Raw genomic sequence first — 24,808 nt, 5'->3', positions numbered from 1 at the left:
TTTTTTCTTGGTTTAATGTGAAGATGTGCGCCAGCTGGAAGGAGCAATTGCTCTGAAAACAGCTGTTCTGGTTTTGTTCGAGGAGTGAACTGCTCACTAGGGAGGGAGTGAAGGATGAGTAGTGGAATTATCAGGAAGTCAGTACATCAGATGTTAGCACAAATCATGAACTAGGTTGTGTTAAATGCAACTTTCCCTCTGGAAGTAACTAATAAACTCTTCTAGCTAGTTATACCAGCTAATAATTCAGTATAATTATAGTCCTTCATTCATATTTTATTTAGTTACGTATTTGGATGTGAATACTGCAAGGCAAAATGTGGACTTGTCCTTAGTGAGTTATCACATATTATAATTCCCCTTGAGAAAACTCCAATTCAGGTAAAAGTTAAATTAATAAACCCCTCAAATTGCTGCTGGATTCTGTAGATTGTACTCCTTTTCTAAACCTCTTGGGAACTGTAGCATCAAACGGAAGTGCCTCCTTTCAGCCTCCTGAAAGGCTGACTGCTGCTCACTCCAATTGTGGGAATTTGCAGTTAATCTCTGCTAAAGCTTGGCTGTTTCTCACTGGCAGAGTGTCAGTCAGTACTCTAACCAAGTGCAGCAGGAAAGGTGTGTCAAGCTGAGTGCTACCACCTGGGGAGGTGGATTTTTTTCCACACCTCTCACAGCATTATTTGAGGTCCAGAAACAGCTGAAAAGCTTGGTTGTCTCTTTCCAGAACAGTGATCAATATTTTAGCTCTCTCAAGGCTAAGAAGTTGAGAACTAATGATATAAATTACTGAGCTGATGTCTAAGTGCTTTTTTTTTTTTTACTCTAACCTTGCACAGTAGTGCACAGGAGTAATGTTTTAAGAAAGAAGAGAACGTGTAGGCTAGCTGGACATAGTATTCCTATGACCTTTGTCTTTCTTGAGTGAAAAACTAGAGAAGAGGATTTTGAGTTGTGCTTAGAGTTGTTCAAATTTTAATTCCTTAACAGCTTTTGAATTGAAATCTTTTTATTATGCTAATTATATATGGGGAAAGATCATCTGAACGAAAGTATGAAAGTGGATATCTTGTGAGTTTCAGCAAATTTAACTGTGGCACTTGTAGACTGGAAAATAGTGCATTTCTATTAGTACACTGATAATTTGGGAAATCCAGCAGGAGAAGTATAAATTAACATCCTTGCAGAACTGCTGTAGTAGTGCTAGAACTCATTGATTCCAATATTCCATATTTGTATTTGAGTTTATATGACCGAGGGTCACAAAGATGATGCAACCTTCCTGTATTTATTTATTTTTGTGTGTGTGAATGTCATATTAAAATTATGTATGCAGGCAGTTGCATGAATTCATATCTGACTGAGCAAAAATAGGCTGAGTGCTTTTTTTTCTGGGAGAGAAACGATGGCCTCTAATCAACCAAGTCTCCTTAGTTTGCACACATGATGGATTGCAGATCTGTTCATTTGTCATCCTCTAAAACAAACCTTTGATTTCACAAAGTGCACTGACAAAGAACTTTGCTCTGTGGCATTTCCTTCTGTTGATTTGGAAAATCTTTACAGTGAAAAGTGTGATTCAAAGCAGATAATCAGAGGAGAAACGTGTGTATGTTCACAGCTGTTCTGTGACAATTAGAAATCTCTGAGAAAGTTCAGTTCACCTAGCTCTTGGTGTAGCTGAAGAAGGGCTTATATCACTGGGAGCCTGATAAAAAATAATAACTTTATTGGGAGGGTAAGAGGTACGTTTTGTTTCATCTAGAAGACGTATCGGGTGCTGGCTGCTGATGGAGGCGTATGTTGGGGTAAGGGTTGCTTTCTGTGAGAAGGGAAGTCTGAAGGAAGTGAGATGCATTTGCTTTCTGTGTATCTTTTCTGTATATGTGTGTGTATGTATATATCTGTATATCTGTATCTATACACAGCTAAGAGAAAAAAAAAATCTATTTCAGTAATCCAGAAGGACTTCTTAGCAGCTGTTCCCCCTCCCCCCCTTCCCTATGTACTTCTCATTATGATATATTTAGAAAATAAGTATTTTTAAATAATTCAAAAGATCACAGTCAAAGCTGTCAGGAACATTTGTAATTGCACTTTGAAATGCTTTGCAATATAATTTATGCTGTGGGCTTCAAAAAACTTCTCAGATGCTTGCAGTTCTCACAGCCTCTCTAAAAAGCCAAGGGAGAAGTTGTAAAGGTGGTGATACCCTTCTGCTGTTCATTTAATGATGAAGCTGATATGGACTGCATCCAACTGTCAGTACAGTATATTCATGAACGTTCTTCATGTTCTCATTCCTTGTCACAGAAGCATCATGAACTTGCTTTGGACAAGAGTTGAGTGTGTGTGGCAAGCAAACAAGAATGAGGTGTGATGAGCCCTGGTATAGGCTGTGGTTTAGCTTATGACAACAGAATGGTACCTGAGTCTGCTGGAAACTGTACATGGTGTTGTGTAGGGTTGATAGAAAGCATTTCTTCTCAGAAGGAAGGGTTGGGGGCTGGCACAGACTGCCCAGAGAGTGGTGGAGTCACAATCCCTAGAGGTGTTCAGGCAAAGTGTGGACATTGCACTGAAGAATGTGGTCAGCGGGCAGCATTGGTGGTAGGTGAATGGTTGGACTTGATGATCTTAGAGGTCTTTCCAACATTAATGATTCTATATATCTGTAGGCTTGTACTGACACCACTCAATCTCAGCTGTGCCCAACACACAAGCAACATCTCATCCAGAGATGTGGAGTGGGTGCATGTATAGCTTCAACTGTAGTACTTGTTCTGGATGCACCTACTCCACAAGTGGGAGCACTAGTGGAAAGAAGGGAGCAAAGTGGCAGAATGCTTTGTCATAGACTTCAGCTGTTTTCTGAGATAGTAGTGTTAAAAAAAATCTTAAAATATTTCACTAAGGGATGCTTCAAATCTCACCTATGTACTAGTAAGATTGGTTTCAGAATGGATGGACAACATGGAGATAAGTAATTCATAATAAATTAGGACTTATATCTTAAACAGAAAAGTTTATATGCAACTTTTTGGAAATAAAGATTTGCCATAGAAGAGAAATACAAAAGGAAGAAGAAATGAACGCTTTCATTCTTCAGGTTTATGTTTTGCTTATCTGTTCTCTCATGTTACCCATTAGTCAATTTGTTCACACATGATTCCGTTTTTTGAGATACATTACCAATGAATTAGCAAGCTGCAAATATCACAGGCAATTTTTATTAAGCAGATATATTTTATTAAACTTATCAGTACAAATATAACATCACACAGACTTCATAAAGGGAAAAATCAATGTGGCTTTAGTCGCTCTAATGGCAATATCAGTTGTTAAGAAATATTGGAAGAATCTTCTTTTTATGTGTATGAAATATACATTATTTTATATATTGTGTGTCAAAAGGAGAGCCACAAAGTAGATACCATTTACATGATGCAGTGATTTCTACATACACTTGTTTATATGTAATTTTTCATTGTTCAAATGAGGAACGTGTCTCTGACACATACATTTTGGCAATATATTATGACACACATTGCTTTGGAACGAGTTAAATAAAGAAATTGTTTTAATTTTGCATCCCTTTCATTTATTTTGCATCTACACTTTAAAAAATCTACTTAGCTTGTTCTTTTCTGCATTTCTCTACAATGTTTCAGAAGCGAGCATCTTTTTGGAACTGCAGTTCTCAGCTTCCCAAGTGGGAAGGGCTATTCTTGGTGATTTGCATTCACAAAATGTGCACTTGGTTATTCCTGGTTTCCCTCCTGTAGCCTGTGCTGAAAGCAGACCTCTCAGTGTTTTGTTGTTAAAGAGTTGGAGATGCAGCAGTAGATGTTGAAGTGTTCATTTATCTCTCTTAATTGCTTAGTGAGGACTTGCTGCTTCTTTTGAGCTGTTCAGGTGTTTGTATCTTGTTTATATTTCAGCCTGAACTTCAGAACTTCATATTTATTCTCTACTGCTACTATATCTTTTGAACTCCAATTTTTTTTTGTGCTGTTAGTCTTTATGTAATCTATGTTCTCTACTGTGGGAGTATCACTCGATGCTTAGCATGTACAGCAGTATTTTCCTCTTGGAAAGGAAAGAACCCAATGATTTGATGATCCTAATCCATTGAAACACAAAAGAAGGGATATTATGGTAGAGCAGTTTTCCTTTGTCAGTGTGTGATCCTAATGAGCAGTGCTCTTTGATTTAGTATTTAGTTGTATATGAAAAAGAAACATAGCACATTTGAAAAATTTAAATCCAGAAAAATGAACGCTACAGCAGCAGCAAATTCAAGTGTTCTCAACAGAGCAGAGGTCTCCAGTAAAGCACAGCTTTATAAGAATATGGATTTTGTACAGAACGCTACTTTCTGGATTCACAAGAATTAAGTCTGACGTATAATAAGTGATCAGCTGTATTGCAGAATGCATTATCCTGTGTTTTGCACAAGAACACAAGACAATAGTATTTTGGGATGATCTCTTTTCACAGTGGATTGACCAAAGTTAAAGGCGACTTGATACTATAAAGAAAAATTTAATTTTAAAATGATCACAGTTGTCCTTCCTGGCATAAAAATGAACTGTACAATTGCTTCTGTTAATCCTGCTTGTTCTTCTGGTGCCACTGTATCAGGGTGGAGAGAACGTGAAGGGGCAGAACTGCTGGCAGAATTGCTGAGCAGGTGAATTATTCGTTATAAGGAGATGTTTTTTCTTTTCTTCTTTCCTGCAGTCTATGTTTGAATAGTTGTGAAGAATTTTGTAACTTACAGAAGATTTAAGTGCCTGCTTGTTATTACAGCTGTATGAATTCAATAAGGATGCGTTGCTCTAGGTAAATTGTCTACTGATTGATGAATTGAAGAAATAAAAAGGCTTGTCCCACCTGTGTTTGGAAGGAGGAGTTACTTTAGTGTGGAATCAGTCACAGGGTTTTGTACTGTCCTTTGTTATTTTTTTCCTGTGGGTCATCACTGTCATTATCAAGTTATTACATGACAAGTCAACTTGCTGCCTTCACGAGGCACTATTTCTAAGCCGACTACAAATATTCAGAAGTCTCTTTCTTTTTTTTTTTTCCTCCTTTGGTGGGAACTGGCACTTTTGTGCTTTCCCTGGTGGGTTGTTGATCCTGTACAGCCCAGTGTCTGTGAAAGAAGCCAAGTTGTTTTGCTTGATTTACAATGAATGCAATAACAAGTCAGAGGAAATAGATGGTAAAGTCTGACTCTCTGTCTGCTAGTTGTGTGGAACCCAATAAAATGCATCGTGCTGCATTTTTGTGGGCTATTGCACTTAGAATACATAGGATGCTTAAGCTTTTTTAGAAGAGATGTAAATATTAACTAAGTGATTTTATTTGAACTGCCATTAAACCAAGCCTAGGCAATGTATTTATTCATGATTCTCGGTAGGAAGGGGTGGAACATTACAAACAAATATGTTGTGCACAAACTATGGACATTGGGTTTTAAATGTCACTGAGTGCAGTGAGAAACTTCTGTACCATCAGTAATTGAAATCTTTATAGAAGTTGTGTTTCTCAGATAGGCTTTGTAAGCATAGTTGTTTAGTCGGAAAACAAAATCAGTTTTCCTTTGTCCTGTGTTGTATATATTATTCAGGGAAAACCTCAATCTTTATTCTAAAGACTAAAAGCTGAATTTACAAAGTTTAAGGAAATAACAGAAGTGGAGTGATGCAGAAATGGAATTATGAGGGATTTCTCCCCACACTGAAAACGAGGATCTTTTGAAACATTTCCTATACTATGCTCTTTTCTGTCAATAAGAGCAGTGGAAAAGCCAAATAACTGACTAAGCTTAATACTATCAGGGAATATTATTCCCCAAGAACAAATTATATTGGGACTCTAACTTACAACAAGTCAATAGACTGAAGATATAAGCAAAACAGCATGCAGTTACTGAAGACCTGAAAGTGCAAAGTATTGCTGAATTGTTCTGCTTTGTAATGTAGATCTTAAAACTTCCGAAAATGAATTTGCTCCATTCCCAGATGTGTATGCTGATAATGGCACTTATTTTTGCAGACGGGTGTAACTGATGTGACCTAATATTTGGAGAACAGATTTAGTATGTATGTAATCACACAGTGGAAATCCTAGGAATGGGTTTAAATTTGATTTGCCCACATATAATTATACTGAAAAAGGAGTAGGAAATCTTGATGTTTTTTGAGTATTAGAAGATGTCAGAAAGTCACTAGGATTTTTTAGTTTTTATGATGTGGTATGATATCTCACATCTGAGTCAACTTCCACCCAAATTGTCCCATTGTACAAAATTGGCATCAGAGTTTATCATATTTCAAAGTAGAAAGTGAGGTCATGACCTATACCTAGGTTAATTTAAGGATTATTTGGTTATCATGCAAATGCAGAGTGGCATTTTAGTGTCTTCAGATACATGCAAACTGCTCCAGGACACAGTGCAAAGAGTCAAAGTTTGGTGGCAGAGTTAAGCTTGTCCACAATTAAAAACCTTTGTGGATCTAATGTGGATCTAATGATATAGCTCTAATATAGTTATGGCTTATGTATTTGTTTTGTTTTGTTCTAACAATTCAGAGGGTTTAGCTTTTAGATAACTGGCAACTGTGTTAGCTTTTTGTGTCCTCCTTGATGCATGTTGTCATAACATAAAACAAAGGAAAATCAGTGCATACATGCTTAAAGTAAATTTAGTTTAAAAACAAGGAAAGTACCCTAATTAATTTCATTTTTATTTAAGGCTGTGTTACCACTTGGACAGATTTTTTAATGCAGTGTTTAACTTTAAACAAAAATATGACAATTCAGTGGCAAAAGGCTAATAAACATGTTGTGCTGCTTAAGAAGGGATGGACGTGGTGACCTTAATGAAACAGCCTTAATACCTTGGCAGGAACAAATTCCTGCTTGACTTTTGCTCATTATCAATTTAAAGTGAGAACTACTGTATTGTTATGTCATTTAATTCATATAACAGCACACTGCTATGTAAACTGTGGGAGTTTCGAATTCTTGGCATATGAATTTTCTTGTAAGTGATGCATCAGTGTTCTGCAGTGGATGATTTATTTCTGTGTCATTAGTTCTGTATGTCAAGGATAACCACTGTGAGTGCTGTCTAGTTACTGCTTAGGTTACATACGACCAAGTCCTGACTTTATCGCTGTACGTGATCTTTACCCTATGCATTCATGAAGTCATTCTAATAGGTTTCCAACAAGACCGGTTTTTCATTTTCTTTTGTAGATGAACATATCATAAGTGGTATGAAGTGACCATTTCTTGCAAAATAAATTTTATTCACAAATGGAGAGAGTAACAGAAACAAAAAGTACCAAGAAAATGCAATATTTTTGCTGACAGTTGAACTTGGTATCTATCACGTACAGAAAGTATTAAATCTCAGTTTGAATTCTTCTGTCCTTGGAAAACTTATTTTTTTGTTTGGCAGATACTTGTTACTCTGTATATTGTCATCCATGTTAAATATACCCATTCTGTCTCCTGTTCATCACAAACAGTTCACCATTGCTGGTGTTTCATTTGAATTTGTATACTTAGATGCATCAGTTTGGCATTCAACTCATCTGTTTACCTATATTAGGAGAAAACAAGTTGTTATGTAGCGAGACCATCCCACATTCCAGTTTAGAATCTAGATATTGTACAGTTGTAATTAATTAAATTTGAGTGAACTAATACTGTTCTGAAGCACACAGAGGAATGTTTTAGGAGAATTTCATGCTTTTGTTTTCTATGTTAGACAGGGCTATGAAGAATTAGAGAGACAACTAAAAGAAGTCTTTAAGGAAAGAAGCAATATTCTTCATCAGCTGTTGAAAACTTCCAAAGAACTTGAGGGAATTAAAGTAAATCTCCAGGTAAGGTTATGTCTGGGTTCCTTTGGCTTAGAATTACTTGGGTTTTTCATACTAGTATCTATTTCGTGAGAGGGAAAAAAAAAATCTGTTGTTATTGCTGATTTTATAAAGTTCTTCTTTTGATCTTGCACTAAAACTGTTGTTTTCAAGGGAAGTGTAGTCCAAACGAGTTGGGCTCTTTGTCCATTTATTCAAAATAGAAGAGAGGAAGGAAATGTGAAAAAAAATACAGTAGAACAAAAGAAGAAGCAGAAAAGAATAAGCCGTATTATTTGACAGCTTATTTATCGACAGTTGCATTTATCCTGGCAGCTACTAAGGAAGGATTTCTTTTCCTGCTGTAGGCTTCCTCTTTGCTCTTAAGCTGCGTATACGCAGCTTAGCGTAGCTGATCACTTTACCCAGCTTACATGCAATCTGGATTTACTGCAGGGGATTACTTTACAAGTTTAACTGACAAACTGTGTTAGAAGAGCTGCCAGCTAGCCGTTCAGAGTTGAGATACCTCTACATCTAACTGAGGGGGTTTTCTGGGTATCATGGATTGGCTGAAAGGACATTGGCCAAATTAACTCTGAGATCAAATCTGCTCCTCAGAGCAAAAATTAGAGAGCCAATACTCTGCATCCAAAGTATTGAAACGATCAGATGATTCCTTAAGAGCATGCCTATCTACCTGATACAGCCTGCTGGTCTAGTAAAGACTCATTTTCAGCTGAGAGTTTCAGTATTGCATGCCGTTTTAAAGGACAGTGTTCTCCCAACATTGGGTATTTTTCATCATATTGATGTAAGTTAAGTGGGAAAAATATATCGAGTAGCATCTTTTATACTTTTCATAGAACACAGGTACTGTGTCTCAGCACTCTACTGTAGTATGCTGTGCTACATTTTTCCATACTGCAGAATTCTCTCCTTCTAATCAATGTGTACTGTGCACTATAGAACACTTTCTCCATGTTACAAAAGAGTGCCCAGTCAATCATTTTATTACTGAGTAATACTGATGATGTCTTTAGTAACTGATTTCTTGCTTTGCTATCAGTCTTTGAAAAACGATGAAGCATCAGCCAGAAGTGATGTGCAGAAACTTCTGGAACTGGGCCAAAAGCAAAGGTAAGAATACCTCCTCCCTTTTCTTTCACTTTCTGGAATGAAAGCAATTAGAAAATGCCACCTTTCCTTTTGCCTTAAATTTTAGACAGTCATGTAGTCTGGATTCTGCTGATCATAACATTAACAGTAAGATAAAGGCAAGGAACTCTATATTGTGAAAAGAACTTGAAACAAATGACATGTGCGCTGATACTGGACAGACATTAAAAATGCTGCGTGGAGATACCTGCTAAGGAAAAGGATTTTGAATTTCTCAGGAAGATTTAGGTATGAAACTTTCTGTCATTGTTCAGCTCTGTGACCCACTTAATCATTGGATTTTGGACCAGTAAATCATGTCATTAATGTAACTTCAATCACAAGTAAGCGTAACTAGCATAGAGATCACTTTATTTCGAACAATATTATGTAATGGATGCATCTATATCTCATACTTTCCTCTGGAGAACAACACACATAAACTACAGTGTTTAGTTCCTTCACTATTAGAAATGCATGACTTAAATCCCTCGGCCCTCTTATTGCTGATATTTTATGTATTTAGTAGAAGCATGTATGGCAGTGCAAGAAAGCTTGTGACAAGAACCTTCCGTTCTTCAATAAAAAGCAAGTTGGAGCCAATTGGAGCCATAAAAAAAATACCATAGAGCTTTTGGAAGCTACCATGCTACTGGAAAACCACGGTGCAGTTTCTATCACCAAAACCTGGTGGGATGATTCCCATGATTGGAGTGTGCTATTGATGGCTAAAAACTGCTCAGAAGGGACAGACAAGGAAGGAGGGAAGGAGGTGTTGCCCTCTATGCCAAGAAGGAATAGAGTGTGAAGAGCTGCTTGAAACATCAGTATTTCAGAATGATTACTTTAGTACAATAAGGGAGTTGATTTGTGCTGATGATGCACTGGTTCCATGCTGCTCGATCTCTATTTCAAATCAACCTAGCATTGTCCAAATTGCTGTAGTAATAGAGTCCTGAACAAACAAAAAATTGATCCAGCAGCTCACAAATTCTGTTCTGGTAGTTGAGGTGATTTCCACAGACTAATTTTCTTTGAGTTAAATTACCAGCTGAACGTCAGCTCAGTTCTGCGTTGCTCCTTTGTCATGAAAGATTATTGCAAGAAACAGCTCTGAAAACTCTCTACAGACGTTCTGAAATATGCCAGTCTTGTACTGTGTGACAGCTCCAAAATGTGTCGTGTGTGGGTAGATGGAGATCACCAGCAGAGGAGCACAGCTTGATGCAATCACTTGGGAGAAATTCTGTGATTGCATCTGAAATGCAAAAATGTTTTGACTCAAATAATGCCCAGTCCAAACTATTACCTTGTTTTTTCTCGTCCATTTTTATGCCAGAATATTCTACTGATTTTTCTGTTTTTTCTTTCTAGCAAGAGACGTGTGAAAATTGAATTTTATTATAAAATGTTCTTATAACATTTTTTGAAGTTGTCCTTGATAACTATGTCGCTTCAGTCCGATATATTTTCAGAAGCCCAATTACCTTGACTTTATTGTGCAAATCTCTTTTCCTAGAAAGTACATACTGGTAGATGTTCTGTACAACAAACTATTTGGTGAATGTAAAGTGGAGCCAAATTCCATCAGACAATTTTTGTCTGGCACCATCGCTGTAGTTCATGAGTTTTTTTTTTTAATTCTATTAGTAAAACACCTAGCGTATACAGCACATCTGTCAGTTACTCTTATAATTTAAAAAAAAAAAAAAAGATCTGTTCTTGAAGCTGATAAGTGAATTCTTAATGGGCTCTTGGGATGAAGTTTGTGTTTTGTGTTTTCAACTAGGGAAGAAATGAAATCTCTCCAGGAGGCCTTTCAAAAGCAGCTTAAGGAAGCAGCTGAGAAAGCAGAAAAGCAGCAGGCTACGGTGAGTGAGTCTCTGTCCCTTTTCCAATTTTTGAGTTCTTTCCTTCTGTCTTTTTTAAAATTCCTTCTAATATAGAGATTTTGACATCATCTCAAATTTGTTTACATGTAAAAAGAAAATCTTAGGTTTGAAATATGTATTAGTACTCTATAGAGTACTATACATATAGAGTCAGAAGAAAGGAGTGGAGAAAATTCATATGTTCGGAAAAACTAATATGTTGGTCTAATTTCTGTGAGCTTTAGGAGTATTTACCCAGTATCTTGGAGATTTGGGCCCAAGTCCTTATGCCAGTGAAGTACCTCATGTCTTACCTGTACCAGAGTACACTGTCATATTGCCATTGACATTTATTTAATTGCTACTGATTGTAGTATATAGTATAGTATGTATAGCTGTGTATTTGACACTGATCTCATTATCACTAGAAAAAAGTATTAATTCAAAGCATGAATAGCCAAATTTTGCTATTGCAGGAGAAAAAAAGGATCATTCTTTGCTTAATTCTTCAATATAAACATGAACATGTTCTTACGTTGGTCAGTGGTCTTACAGCATGAACATAAGTTGACTAGATAATATCCAGAGATTCCTTCAGACCTCAAGTGTTCTGTGATTCTCATTGTGGGCTTGTAAACAATCTGGCTAGAAGGTTTTTGTAGATGTATTTTTAGTTTCACATTGTGTAATCACTGGTGTATTTGGTAATATTTTATTGGTTTTCAGACTCAATAAACGAGAGTGCTCCTGAGACAGATTTAAAATGAATTACATAATTCAGTGAACATTTGGAAATGCCTTCTTTTTCCTTCGCGTGCCTTTTGTGTGACTTTATGTCCTTGGTATGCAGCATACGAGCTCGTTATTTTAATCATTATTTTAAATCTGTGATTCTGTGAAGTATTTTTGATTTAAGAACTGAAAATATTGCTATTGAATGTAATGAATGTCTGCAGTGTGTTTAGTAAGAAAGGAGATCTTTGTTTCAATTCATTAGTTGACGCAAAGTGAACAGTCATGATGATCAAACATGTTAGGTGCATGATTAGATTAGACGTTAGGTGCATGATTTAGATTCTTAGTATCTAAAGCAGATTCTAGTGTCTTAGGCAGCTGTCACAGTGCACTGCTACTAGCACTCTCAGGTTCCCATGAGAGTATTACCATCAAATAGTGGGATCTGAGGGTTAGTGGAACACTCAAGTACTCCCTTGATATGCAGTTGGGATGCAAGAAGGAGCTGGCTAGATTCTGGAGCTGGGAAGGCAAATGGTCCCTCTATTTGGACTTGAGCATTGATGTCACAAATGTCAAACAGAAATAGCCATCCAGTGTTGAATTATGATTTATGTGGGTCATGTTATACTTGGGTTATAAACAGATATATGTAGTCTCTTTCCCTTTGTTAATCAGAAATCAGAAGTGTAAAGGTAACGTTTTACCAGTTCCTTTGTCTCCCACAAAGTATAATTACTAGATTTTTAATACACGTAGGCTTAATGAGTGAATAAAAGCTCTCTTCTATTCTTGAGGGGAAAAAATAAATATTATGCTGTACTGAACTTAAAAAGAATGAGCTATACTTGGATCTTTCTCAATAGTCAGGCCAGAGTGTGTATAGAAATCACAATCTACGCTTGTAAGAGTTTTCTCCTTAAGAAAGTTATATTGTCCTGAAATAAAGGAATGAAACCACGTTCACTCTCTTGGATATATAATCAGAACAGGCTATTCCAACATTGTCTTAATTGTCTTTTTACAGATACATTGACAAATTCTTGCTAGCTTTTGTGGCTCAGCAAATTTTAGCCCTGCAAATTAAATGTGGAAAATGTGTTTTGTCATTTAGTCTCTGTATTCCATCTTGAGATTGAGATGAACTCAGCTGTGGGTTAAATAAATCTCAGCTGTAGCAGACAGATTATTGACTCTGTTCTTCATGACATAGTACTGTCTTTTTAACTTGAGCACTGGTGCCTTGCACAAATTCAGCCCCCAAAATAGTGCTTTGGAAGAGCGTAAAACAACAGAAACATAACAAAACCAACAAAAAAAATAAGACACGAGGAAGAAAAATCCCTGAGTTAATAATAGAACTGAACTTGAGTGTTGCCATGCAGTTAGAGAAACTGAATTCTTAAACTGTATTCTCAAAGTTGCCAATAATAGAATACTTAATAGGCCACTGATTTTAAGGAAGGCTGCGATGAATCCTTGGTTTGTGACACTTATTTCCATGTGCCTGAGGGTAAAATGTGCATGTTCACAAATAATGAGACTGAATGAATATTCCAAAAGCGCTTTGGGGTCCTTGGATGAAAGCTACAATAGAGATAGAAATAAATATTATTACTGTCACACACAGTTACTTTACACCCAATTTCTCCCATATTTCTGAAAACAATATGAATTTTGTAAGGTCTGGTGTTACTTTGAGGCAAGCGTAGCTTGAGTTTAATTCTAATTTAATGAATTATGTTTAATTCTAATAAAGTTTAAGCACGCTTTATCCTACAGGATTTGGTGAATTAAGTCTGTATTTTTTTATCTAAGTAAATAAGCATAAGGTTACATTTCTCAGCACCATGTGCACTAAATGCTATGGAGGGGTTGCAAACACGTAGCCCTTTGGTTCTCTTGCATAAAGCAATGTATGCAGACGCTAATGTTTGTGTTCAACAGGGAACAACTGTGAGATGGTGATGTCTGTTACATAAAAGCGAAGTGTATGCAAGAGGATGAGGATTCTGTTTCTCCAAGTAGTGAAGAAACAGAATTCAGTTTGGAGGACTGATTTTTACAGCTGCTAACAGAGAAGTGGAAAACAAACAATCCATTTGTGTAACTTTTTCAGTGAACTGTTTCTTCTTTTTCAGTGACCTTGAATACAGAAGATAGTAGTGATTCTTGCTTCTGCCTTAGGTTAAGAGGATCTTGAGAGCTTTTTGAAGGCTGGCTGTTCATTTGACTGTGTTTCATACTAACCACTTGTATTTTTGCAAGTAGCTACTATTTCAGGAAGTCACCTTGAGTCTGTGAAGTTGGTTCCCATAAATTTCTGGACTGCTTTAGATGAGTGAGAAGGTAAAGAACGAAGCAGGGAAATTATGATAGGGGCTGGAAGGGGAAAAAAGAAAAAAACAAAACAGTGGAACTAGGGTAGGCAGGCTAATTTTAGACGGCCTTTTCCATTTTGCTCCTGCTGCTATCTTACATCATTGTAATAGTTTTTAGGAAGGTGTGGTGATGGGGTTGTTTGACAATATAATTATTCTACAGCCTGTCAAAATGAAGGAGAAAATATATCTGCAGAAAATCCCGCTGTGATTTGTTAGAAAATAAAAACAATATGATTAATTGGATATCAGTATGGATAAGGATGTTCTTAGTAATAAGGCACAAATATAACACTCAGGATTAAATTAGGATAAAATAGATAGAGATATCTATCACCAAACAAGAATCCTAACAAATATTACAAACTCATAAGAGGATAGGATGTCCATTTCATTCCAACATGTTTTGTTTATTAACAGTTCTTGTGACAAAGTCGTAAATGCCTCTACAACAAAAGCATTCCTTCATTAAACTACAGCTTAAAATTGAAAAGTTTTTTTTTTGTAAGGAACCCTAGCAGACAGGATATGTTTAGCTTTGGTTTCAGAAATATTGGACGCTTTGTAGATTATTCTCTCCTTTTACCAAATGATAGAATATTTTCTATGTTTTATAGTTTCAGTCACTTTCTCCGGCTTTTAGAATCATTTTCTACGTAGTAATTTGAAAATAAGACCATGAAAGTCAGTGTTGAGTATGTTAGGTCTACTTAGTCAATGGTGTCAGTGAGTGTATTTCAGTCCCACCTTAACTGTTCTGACGTTAGTCCTGAGCAATGCTGATGATGTCTGTAGGTAAGCAATAAGTGCATAGCTGAGCTCTGGCTGTGCAGTAATGACTTTGCTGGTATTCCTCCACTTTTTGTCCATGGTAAATAACTAATATCTGTCTCATAGAATTAGATCACAGCCATCTGCTAAAGCACTTTGTATTTCAGTGGGGAAATATCTAATTTCAACATTTCAAGGTCACACACTGTGAGTAAAGGCTACTGGGTGGAAACTGTTGCCTTTAATAAATGTAATGAGCTCTGAAGCACTCAAAGCTCTGAGTACCTTGGATGTCTGTGTCCGGGAGACAGAAGCAATGTCTGTGCTAAATACTGAAAAGTTCATTCTGAGAACCACCAATACATTTTCATTATGTGTTTTCATAATTACTGCTAGATAGTGATTAAAGACTTTCCTACAGTAGGAAAGAGCTGAAAGTCAAACAAGAACAAAGAGCAGATAGAAAGTGGAAAAGCTGCGGAAAGATTCATAGTTATTATTTCATTTAGCATACGTCTCTCCTAACAAAGAAAAGCACTCAAAAGCTTACTATGCTAGGAGGATCTGGAGGATGAAAGCAGAACTTGTGCTCTTCTTGAAAGCAGTTTATGCACTGTTGTCACTTGTGCTCTAAACTCCACTTCTCAACTTGAGATTCTGAAGCACTGTGTGGTCCGTTACTATGCCCTAACATTAGGACTGAGTAAAACCATCACACGAATTGCTGGTTAAATTAACAGCCCTGTGGTGTCTGTCAGTGGTTTATGGGCAGGTTTCGCCCAGTTCAGTGACTTGAAGGGCAGAAGGATTTGTGAATCCGTGCCTCTGGAGCGGGGAAACAGGGGACCCCAAATAATTAAAAACAATGGCAAGGGTCTGAGGAGAAACAAACTAATTCACTAAATGTAGCATTGGAATGCAAGATAACACTATAATACAATATAATTAGAATTGAAGCTAATAAATATAGTGGGAGAGAAAATGTTTGAGAACTGAAGGTGTCACCAAAACGCTGAGGTGAGACGGGCAGTTGGGTTGAGCAGCAGGAAGGAGAGCTGAAGAAAAAGGGAACATCAGATGACCTTGCCGGGGGTTATATCTCCTCTCTGAATGCAAAGTCCTCTGGGGTATGTAGTTCTTCTGTTCTAGACAGGTGCCCGGAACTGGAGCATTAATTCTTTAACTCCCAGTGCACTACATGATGTTATGATGTGGAATAATAAACCATAAATCCATGATGGATGTCATAAAAATATCTTCTCCAGAAAAGATTGTTAGTTGCAGATTCTGTATGGAGAGCACACAGTCAACAAATCCAGTGCCATACCTTTTTCAGTATTTCATCTATATTTGGACATAGGATGTGCTTTCAGGAGACATTAACGTTATTATGAGAGGATTAGCACTGAGAACAAGAATGCTCTTTAACGAAGAAGCTGTCAGTATTCAGTGGTAACTTGCAAATCTTTTGAACAGCAAGAAGTACACTACTTCTTAATTTTCAGTTTTCAGTCAATCGTAAACTTCTACTTTGATTGTGGCCTCAATTTATTGTTATGCAAAAATGTTTCATTTATTATACAACGTATGTAAATTGAATTCATTTATAGATGTGATCTCTAGGCAAGTACTGAGTATACTCATTTTCCGCTACAGAATGATCCTCAGTAGTATCTACGGGTAATTAGTATTTCCCTTAACCAAATCATTAGGCAAAATCTGGGAAGGATTTTGGAAGTCCTATTATATCTATCGGTTGATATTTGTCTCGTGTACCCCATATAGATGTTCTTAAGTTAATTTTGTGCTCTCTCATCTATCTTTTGATGTTGATAAGAGCAGCGTCAAGCCCAGTAATGTTTTCTTCAAGTAATGGCATCTACCTACTTTTTTTCTTCTTTCTTAACAAGTCTACAGCAATGTCAGGTAAACTAGAGTTTCCCATGGGTGTGGGCAGTATTTGTGTCATAGATGGAGAGAAAAACACATGGGGCACTGGGTGTACAGGAATGAGAATTTAGTGAATTGTAGGTGGATGCTTATGGATGAAAGCACTGTGCTAATTTAATGCTAGTTGTTACAATTAAAACGTTCTTTTTCCGATTAAGTTTTTTAAATCTGGAGGAAAACTCATTCCTAAGTGAAACTTAGATGTGTAAAAAATAGTTTTAAAACTGCTTACTGAACTAAGATTGAGAGTGTTACCTTCCAGGACAAATCTTACAGATGAATAAGACAAAAGATTCAACTGCTTCCATGTATAAATTAGGCTTTATTCCACAGGTAAATCTGATGGAAATTGTCAGTCTCACCTCCTCAGGACCAATAGCTGTTAGAAACCTGTTATGATAGATTTGGTATCTTAGAGGGTTCAAAAATTATAAGCTAATAGTTTTTATACAAATCCTTACCTCTGAGGATCACTTTGGACTTCACTAGAAAAACAAACACTATATCGACTAGTACAGAAGTAAAGTGAGGGGTGTTTTTTATTTTCTCTCAGTTCTGAGTTTCTCACCAAGTGTATCCATTTTCAGATTTATCAGGTTATTCAGAGCTGTAACCTATACCTACATCTGCTGGTGCAACAGTAGCTTTCTATATGTTGTTTTTACGCATGGTTTGCTTATTTTTTTTTTCTTTGAAGGCTGTGAATAAGGTTAAAAGAAAAGAAAAAAAAAGTTCACGGTGGTGAGGTGTGCTGGCACAGGCTGCCCAGAGAGGCTGTGGATGCCCCATTCCTGGAGGTGTTCGAGACCAGGTTAAACGGGGCTGTCCTGGGCAGCCTGGTCTGCTGCCAGATCTGGAGGATGGTGGATCTGCCCATGGCAGAGGAGTTGGAATTCAGTGATCCTCTGGGTCCCTTCTAGTCTAAGTCATTCTATGATTTTGTGATGTTTAGCTACCTTTCAGAAACTCCGCTTTTTTTTTTTCTTTTTTTCTTTTTCCACCTGTAGATTAACTTTTTGAAGACAGAAATGGAAAGAAAGAGCAAAATGATCCGTGCCCTCCAAAACGAGGTAAGAAGAATGCTTAAGTGTTGGCATTACATACGTGAAGTCAGTTGCAAAGAGGTTTCAGAAGTTGACTGTGTCCTGGTTTGGGTTGGGAAACAGTTTTTTTCCTAGTAGCAGGTGTGGTGCTCTGCTTTGGATTTAGGATGTGAGTAATGTTGATAATGCACTGATGCTTTAGTTGTTGAATATATCCACATCTACCTAAAATGAGTGGTCAATGAAGATTCTCAGCAGTCCTTTGATTCAAAACATGAGTAACTTGATGGGGATGTCAACAGATGTACTGCTTCACTTCTTCATCCAGAGCAAAAAATAATTCATGGTGAAACTATGGGGGACCATCAGTGAAATGAGTTTTGCTCCATCAGAAATGCATACAGGTTAGTGGAGTGCCAAGAAGTCACTGTTGCAGATGATGCTCTGAGTGAGGCACAGAGGTATTGTCAATGCTCCCACCTTGTAAATTAAAAGAATGTAAAGAAATGTTCAGTGATTCATGGATCACAGTATCTCCTGTGACAATGACAGTCTCAAATGGTATGATAGTAGCCTGTGTTGGCCTGCCTCACTGCAGACACTGGGATTTGGGAGTTTGAGGATTTATTAGTGCATATGCCCCATAGTGTATGTTATGAACCAGTTGTACATTGATTTTCTAGGCCCCTTCCTGATACCAAACACCTCCACAACTTATATTATCAAATTCCATCTTACTGCACTGTTTAACTTGATTATTTTTAATAGTTTTTCCTGATCTCCTCCTCTCAGCAGGTTTTTCTCAGTTGTTCCCTGTGGTCTTAGTTTTATTGGGTTTATTCAGGGCTTTGGGAATTTCTGATACAGTGTTTTTGAACAGCTTCTAGGCTGTTTGTATGGTTTTCTTGTTTGTCTGACTGTTCCTTTGAGAACTTCTTACTATATGCCTTATATTTAACACAGTATTTGTTCATGAAATTGAATTCTGTATACAGGCTTTATGTTGGTGTTGCTCTCCTGCTACCCTTGTACTCATTATTGCTCTTGACTAGCAGTTGCACTTATTGTCTGCCATGAATTCCCTGCAAGCTCAGCCCAAGAAAATGCACGAGGAAAAAAAACAACAGTCAAAAACTGCAGTAGCTGTGCAGCTTCTTTCTCTCATGGTCTTTGTGGTGGTTGTGGTGGTGTGATTGTCAGGCACTAAGTGCACCTTCAGCTTGACTGGGATCTCTATTTACTACACTATGTGAAGATAATGATTTTTTTTTTCCTAGCTTGTAAAATGATTGGAGAATAGATAAAAGCTCAGGGAAAACATGTAAGTTGACATTCATAGTATCATAAATGTTTTAGGGGTATTTCTCATAAGTAGATATTTATGTCTCTGATGTCTCTGTCATTGTGATTCTCTCCATTTTCACTAAAGTGCTTTGACTACAAAATAGAGAAGGTGCACAGGCATGATATGAGCCATAGAGTGAGCAGTTTCTGGATTTCTGCAATAGATGTTATTTGGAGCATCTGTGCAATTGTTGCTTCTTGCAAAGCCCACGTTCTTTAGTCAACTAAATTTGCCTTGGGAGAAATTTGGTTTGAGAGAATTGCATTGCCCTTCTGTTCATCAGTTAGTGTGTGAGAAAGGAACAAATGGTTATCCCTACCTAATGGCTCTTTGTAGAATCTCTGCACTACATGGTCAGTTCCCTATATGTCCACTAACAGCTTTTCTGGAATGTCAGTAATTGATGTAGGCCCTTTCAACAAGGACATCATATTTTGTTAATTAGATTGACAAAATGAATTGTACTTTTTTGAGGAAGCATTGTTTATCTATGCCTTGTCTCCAATCATTGAATATGCAGTATAGTTATACAAAACCTGTTTGTAAGAGTAAATATAATGTACATTTAATGGATATTGCTTCTATGTAATTTTAAAGGCTTTATGTTCGTACAAATAGAGGTGCATAGCGTAAATGAAATTCCATTCACAGCTACTGTTGCCCCTCTTTCAAAAACAGTGCATTTTATTTAATAGCCCTCTGTTTGTATTGTCAAATATTGAATGCAGCAGTCTCAGATTCCCCAGTAACTATACAAATAATTCCCCATTTTTTTTCCATCCTTTCAGTACATGCCCTATTGCCATTCATCTTGACAATTCAGAGATAAGAATAAACAACAGCAGCTTTCCAGCTGAACATAGCAGCTGTGCTGTAGCATATGAAGAGAAGCCAATGTACAGAAATGTAAATTTCAGGCTATTCAGGGCTTTGTAAAAAAAATTAATAATAATAATAAACATTTGTGTGGAGGGGAAAAAAAAAGTGCTATATACAATACATAGTGTTGTCTAAAAATTCCTCTGTTAGAGGTCCTTAAATGTTTCCTGAAAAAATCTGTAAGACCTCCAGCTGATGTATGCTTGTATATAATTTCCTTGAGATAAAGAACAAGGTAGGGATTTCTCCCAAAACATAATAAATGGTATCACTAACTATATTCTGTACCAAGAAGTAGCAAAACGTTATTCAGCTCTGTCACATGGATGCTGCAATTGCCACTCATTAGACAAAAGATATCTGTATTAAAAAATAAAAAATAATACTCTTATTTAAATAATGTTATTACAATGTGGGTAGAGAAGATAATATCTGTGGGCAAGGTGTTTTATTATGACTGTGTATACTTACTTGAAAGTATGTTAATGTCTTTACATGTACTATTTTACCATAGCCCCATGTATTTATTAAGCTGGCACAGTGCTTTATATCAGGCAGTATATTTCTTGGCTGTTTAGGCTGTGACAGTATTTTGAAAAACATGTATTACGTAAAAGACAAAGTAGTACAGGCAGTACAAAGCAAATCGGGAGCAGAAAATGAATTTGATAGCTCCCAGTAATACGTATTCTTCCTGCTAAGAAGCATTGTTTCAAATAAGTACCTTGCAAGCAATAGTTTGGTATTACTCATATATAAATTGTGGTTATAGCTTTAGTATTAAGTAAATCATCCTAAAATGATTTTTCTTCAGTCTTCCTGTGTATAGCTGTACTAATAGAAAATAAAGTCAAGGTGTTTTGAAGTCCCTGATCTATTGAGAATTTCATGCTCTGCAGGGTGAATTCAATTGAATTGCACTGAAAGATGGTGGGGTGAAAAAATGTGTTCTTGTAGTAAAGCAGAAATGAAATTTTAAGGCTTTGACACTTGGCACTATTCTATAAAGGAGGACATTTTATTTCTTCTGTCTTTGTACTCTGGAGATAAGATGAACTCTTATCCTGCGAATTTTGTAAGTATAAAAATCTGTTCCCATGCAGAAGGAAGGTGAGTCAAGCTTCATTTCCTCTTTGGATGCTGTATAGGTTCTCCAGTTCAGAAGAAATCATCCATAAGTACCAGAGGCAGCGGCACTGCCAGAGAAAACCTACATAAGCAGGAAGAATACAGAAGCAGTTTCTGACAGCAGGCAGTTAAAGGCTTTTGAATCTTCATTTGAGGGTTAAAAAAAAACATATTCTTTTTTCCTTCCAAAATTAATGACTGACATTTTTCAGTGATTTGTACAGAAAATGAAAAGTTGGAAATGCTGTTTAATCAGTCAAACTGGGAAAGAAATGTGCTGATCCAATTTATTCTTGTGATGCAGATGAGTGGAAACGTTGGCTTTTAGCACCGTGATGTTAAAATTGCCTACTGGGAAGACCACTTCAAAGGGAGTAACAATGATCTGTGTCATTAAAAGTAGGACATACACTGATAATGGAAAAAATTAGTAAAAAAAAATTAGTGCCAAACTATTCTTTAGCTCTGAAAACAGTACACCGTATTTTAGAGTATAATAATTATAAACACAGAAAAACCCCCAAACGAATCATGTTTTGTTGTAATATTAAAAATAGAATAGAATGTAAAGATTCCTGATGCACTTTTGCAGTGCTCTGAATATCTTAGTTATGTTGAAGTGGAGGTGGGAGAAGGGGGCAGCCATCTCTTTCCTGCTGTGCAGATTTTGTTCTATTTTAGCATGAAAACATTTGCTGAATTGATATCAAAGTCACTGATGTTAGGATTTTAATGTCTGTATTCTATCCAGTAAAATAGCAATCATCATATATACAACTTTTTCATTTATCTGATGACGGAAAATTCCTTAGCCCTGCATTGCAGGTATTGACCACAGTAAGCAGGTGAGATGGATGTTCTGATCTCTGTTATTAGGTTGAGTAGAAGTTTTTCTGTCAAGTGGTCTGAAATTTTGTTATGGAATTGGTTTGTAACTAAGTGTGAGATTGAGTGTATAAAGCATATTGTGTGCTTGGATAACTGAAGTGTTCGATGTGTTGTCCTTCTTAATATAATGCAGAAATGCGTTCATGTGTTTGAACACAACCTCTGCTGATAATCTACCTCAGATCACATGTAATTTAACCATAATTCCTCTTCAGCTTGGCTAAACATCAAAGATGAATCAAGTCATCAACATGGAAGAAATGCAGAAGTTTTATCCACCAAGAGAATTACGTTTTGTAGTAATCATTTCAAAGAATGTTTTATTGTCACTGCCCAAGTGTCAGATCCTTTTGAAAATAGTTCTCGTTCTAAGAAAATGTTGACTTCATGACATGAAATTATTTACCACTGTAGGGCACAACTCCAAATCTTGCTGAAGCTCTCTCTTAATTTGGAGATAGGCACTCAACTCCCTGTCTACAGCATTTGTAATTTGTGTTGTATTTTTTGTAATCTATTTTGCATCTATTCATTGTATCTATTTGTAATGATGTGAATTCATTCACAGATGACCAGGCAGAGGCCCATTCCAAATGTTCTTGGCAAAATGATATCCCGTGTCCTCTTGACTGCTTAGGCTCACTTAAAAGTACTGGGAAAGTTTGTCTGCAATTTTTGTTACTTTTTTGCATCTGTCATGGTAATCTTTAATAGCCTAAGGTCAGAATTTCACTGAAGTACATATATTTTTTACTTTTTTTCTGGAAATATTTTTTTTATATTTATATGTTACTTGCTCCTATAAAGCAATTAATTTGAACTGCACTGGAATGATTTTCACTATGGCCCTTAACAGTTCAGTATGATCGACCTGTATATGTTGTTTCACTTAACTAAAAAAAGAGCAAACTTTTTTGGGGGATCCTGAAAACACAGTCCAATTTAAGTTAGAAATTCTTATTTCTTTTTCCTTACCAAGAGGAAGAATCCTAGCAGAAAAAAATTCAGGAAGGAATAGTGTTAATGATTCGCAAAACATCATTGTTGTCCTCTGAATTCTCACTGAGTGAATTCTAGGAAATATTGAGAGGTTAATGGAGCTTTGGCTAGAGTTCTATGCCAGTGGAGTAAGAATACCCCTGTCTATGCAAATTGTCCGAAGCTTACATTTGTGTTATGAAGTGAAATGTTTACTGATCAATTGCACACTGGTTACAGGGAGGATGGTCACCCTGCCAATGCAACCTGGCCACTTCAATGCCAGGAAGATCTCACCTCAGCTGTATTCTTTGTGCTTTATTTTTTTGTTTGCACGTAACTTATGGTAGTAGACTGGTACCTTGATTTTCGTAACAAGGCATAAGTAAATGTGAACCCAGTTGTATTGCATCTATTTCAAAGATTAAGCCAGTGTTGCATTGCTTCTTGGTAGGAACCCCATTCCTGCAAGAAGTCTCACCTTTCTAATCTTGCTGTGCTGGTGACAGCATCTGAGTAGTATGTTACGATGTAAAATAATAGTTTAAAAAATACTGGAACATCCTAACATACAAATTATTGTATTTATTGTACTTCTGAAAATCACTTTGTATTCTTTAAGTGAGGACACACCGTACCTGGACAGGGGCAAGGAGCTCTTATATAGTGTTTATTATCTAGGCATAGAGGTGGGCATAGGATGGTGGAAAATGTGTTTAATTTGCAAATCAATCTGATAGAACAGCCCCAGGGATATTTATTTCCCAACTGAAAGACAGTGTGGTAACAGCTCTGAAACCATGGATGTGCGTTCTCAATATTTTTAGATTCTATTTGCAGACTGCTGCTTTAAAAAAAAAAAATAAATTAAACATATTGGCTGAAAGTTCTGTAACAGCAAGACTCAGGGCATTGCTACTGAGAGAATTCACGAGACAGAGCCTATGAATATTAAAGTGATCTTGAGTGATATGGTTCTGCAGAGAGCAACATACCTGTATGCTTTAGTGATATCCTGCCCTCCTCCTTTCATATCTATGTCACTTATGCTCTAGGACAGATATTGGCAATTCTAAGATGCAGATGTACAAGTATCTAAGAGGTGCTTAATGCAGTATTTCACCTCCTGCTGATGGTACAGGAGGGAAAAGAGGCTGTAGGGCTGAATGTAACCACTGTGACCCTTCATTCTTGCAGTGAGAGAGAGCCTGGTTCTTTGGAAGTAAGAAATGCATTTAGTTTTTCATTTTCTTTATCTCGATAGGGTTGTCAGTGGGCTTTGAATTCTCTTTTCCTCCTAACCTGTAGCTCACAGCAGTTTTAGCTTCTTTTCACCCTTCTTGTCAAACTTATGAGAGAGAGGATCTTCAGGGCAGATATCTACCTGAGGGGCTCTGCTTTACTGATTCCACGAATGTCTCTGGAGCACTCCTGCAACTCTGCCAAAGGGAATGTTTAAAGAGAGTCAGGGCTCTGATGTAGATAATCCTGCATTGAAAAGGCAGTTACCCCATTTGAGATTCATGTCCTGTTAAATGGGATTCTGCATTCAACATGCTGCTGTGTTTTTAATTAAAACTTAGAAAGAATTAGAAATTTGAGCTAGCAGCAGGACATCAGCTGTGAAAGTCCATTTGAAATGACTCGGAAGGTGTGATTGAAAATTACATCAAATTACATCTGTCCAATGTGTACCTCTTTGTATCATTTTTTCATATTGAATTATCTTTACTCAGGGATAAGGAAAATACATGACCCTGGTCTCTTGAAATTGCAAAGGAGAAAATACACTGAAGAAAAAAAT

The 24,808-nt window shown here is 36.7% G+C and overlaps 1 protein-coding gene across 1 annotated transcript in view; it reads left to right on the top strand.

The window, feature by feature from the left end:
* Window positions 1-24,808, top strand: part of LUZP2 (leucine zipper protein 2) — a 117,982-nt gene that overhangs the window by 41,144 nt on the left and 52,030 nt on the right. The window contains exons 2-5 of the mRNA XM_042832773.1: window positions 7,784-7,901; window positions 8,947-9,017; window positions 10,825-10,906; window positions 17,751-17,813. Coding sequence (XP_042688707.1) covers window positions 7,784-7,901; window positions 8,947-9,017; window positions 10,825-10,906; window positions 17,751-17,813 — 334 coding nt within the window. The remainder of the gene's footprint in view (window positions 1-7,783; window positions 7,902-8,946; window positions 9,018-10,824; window positions 10,907-17,750; window positions 17,814-24,808) is intronic.

Source organism: Centrocercus urophasianus, unplaced genomic scaffold (genome assembly GCF_019232065.1).
Source record: "Centrocercus urophasianus isolate 14NV4802_14NV808 unplaced genomic scaffold, USGS_Curo_1.0 seq_4, whole genome shotgun sequence".
NCBI classification, from domain to species: Eukaryota; Metazoa; Chordata; class Aves; order Galliformes; family Phasianidae; genus Centrocercus; species Centrocercus urophasianus.
Note: the sequence above shows the minus strand (reverse complement) of the source record. Positions and strands in the feature narration are given on the sequence as shown.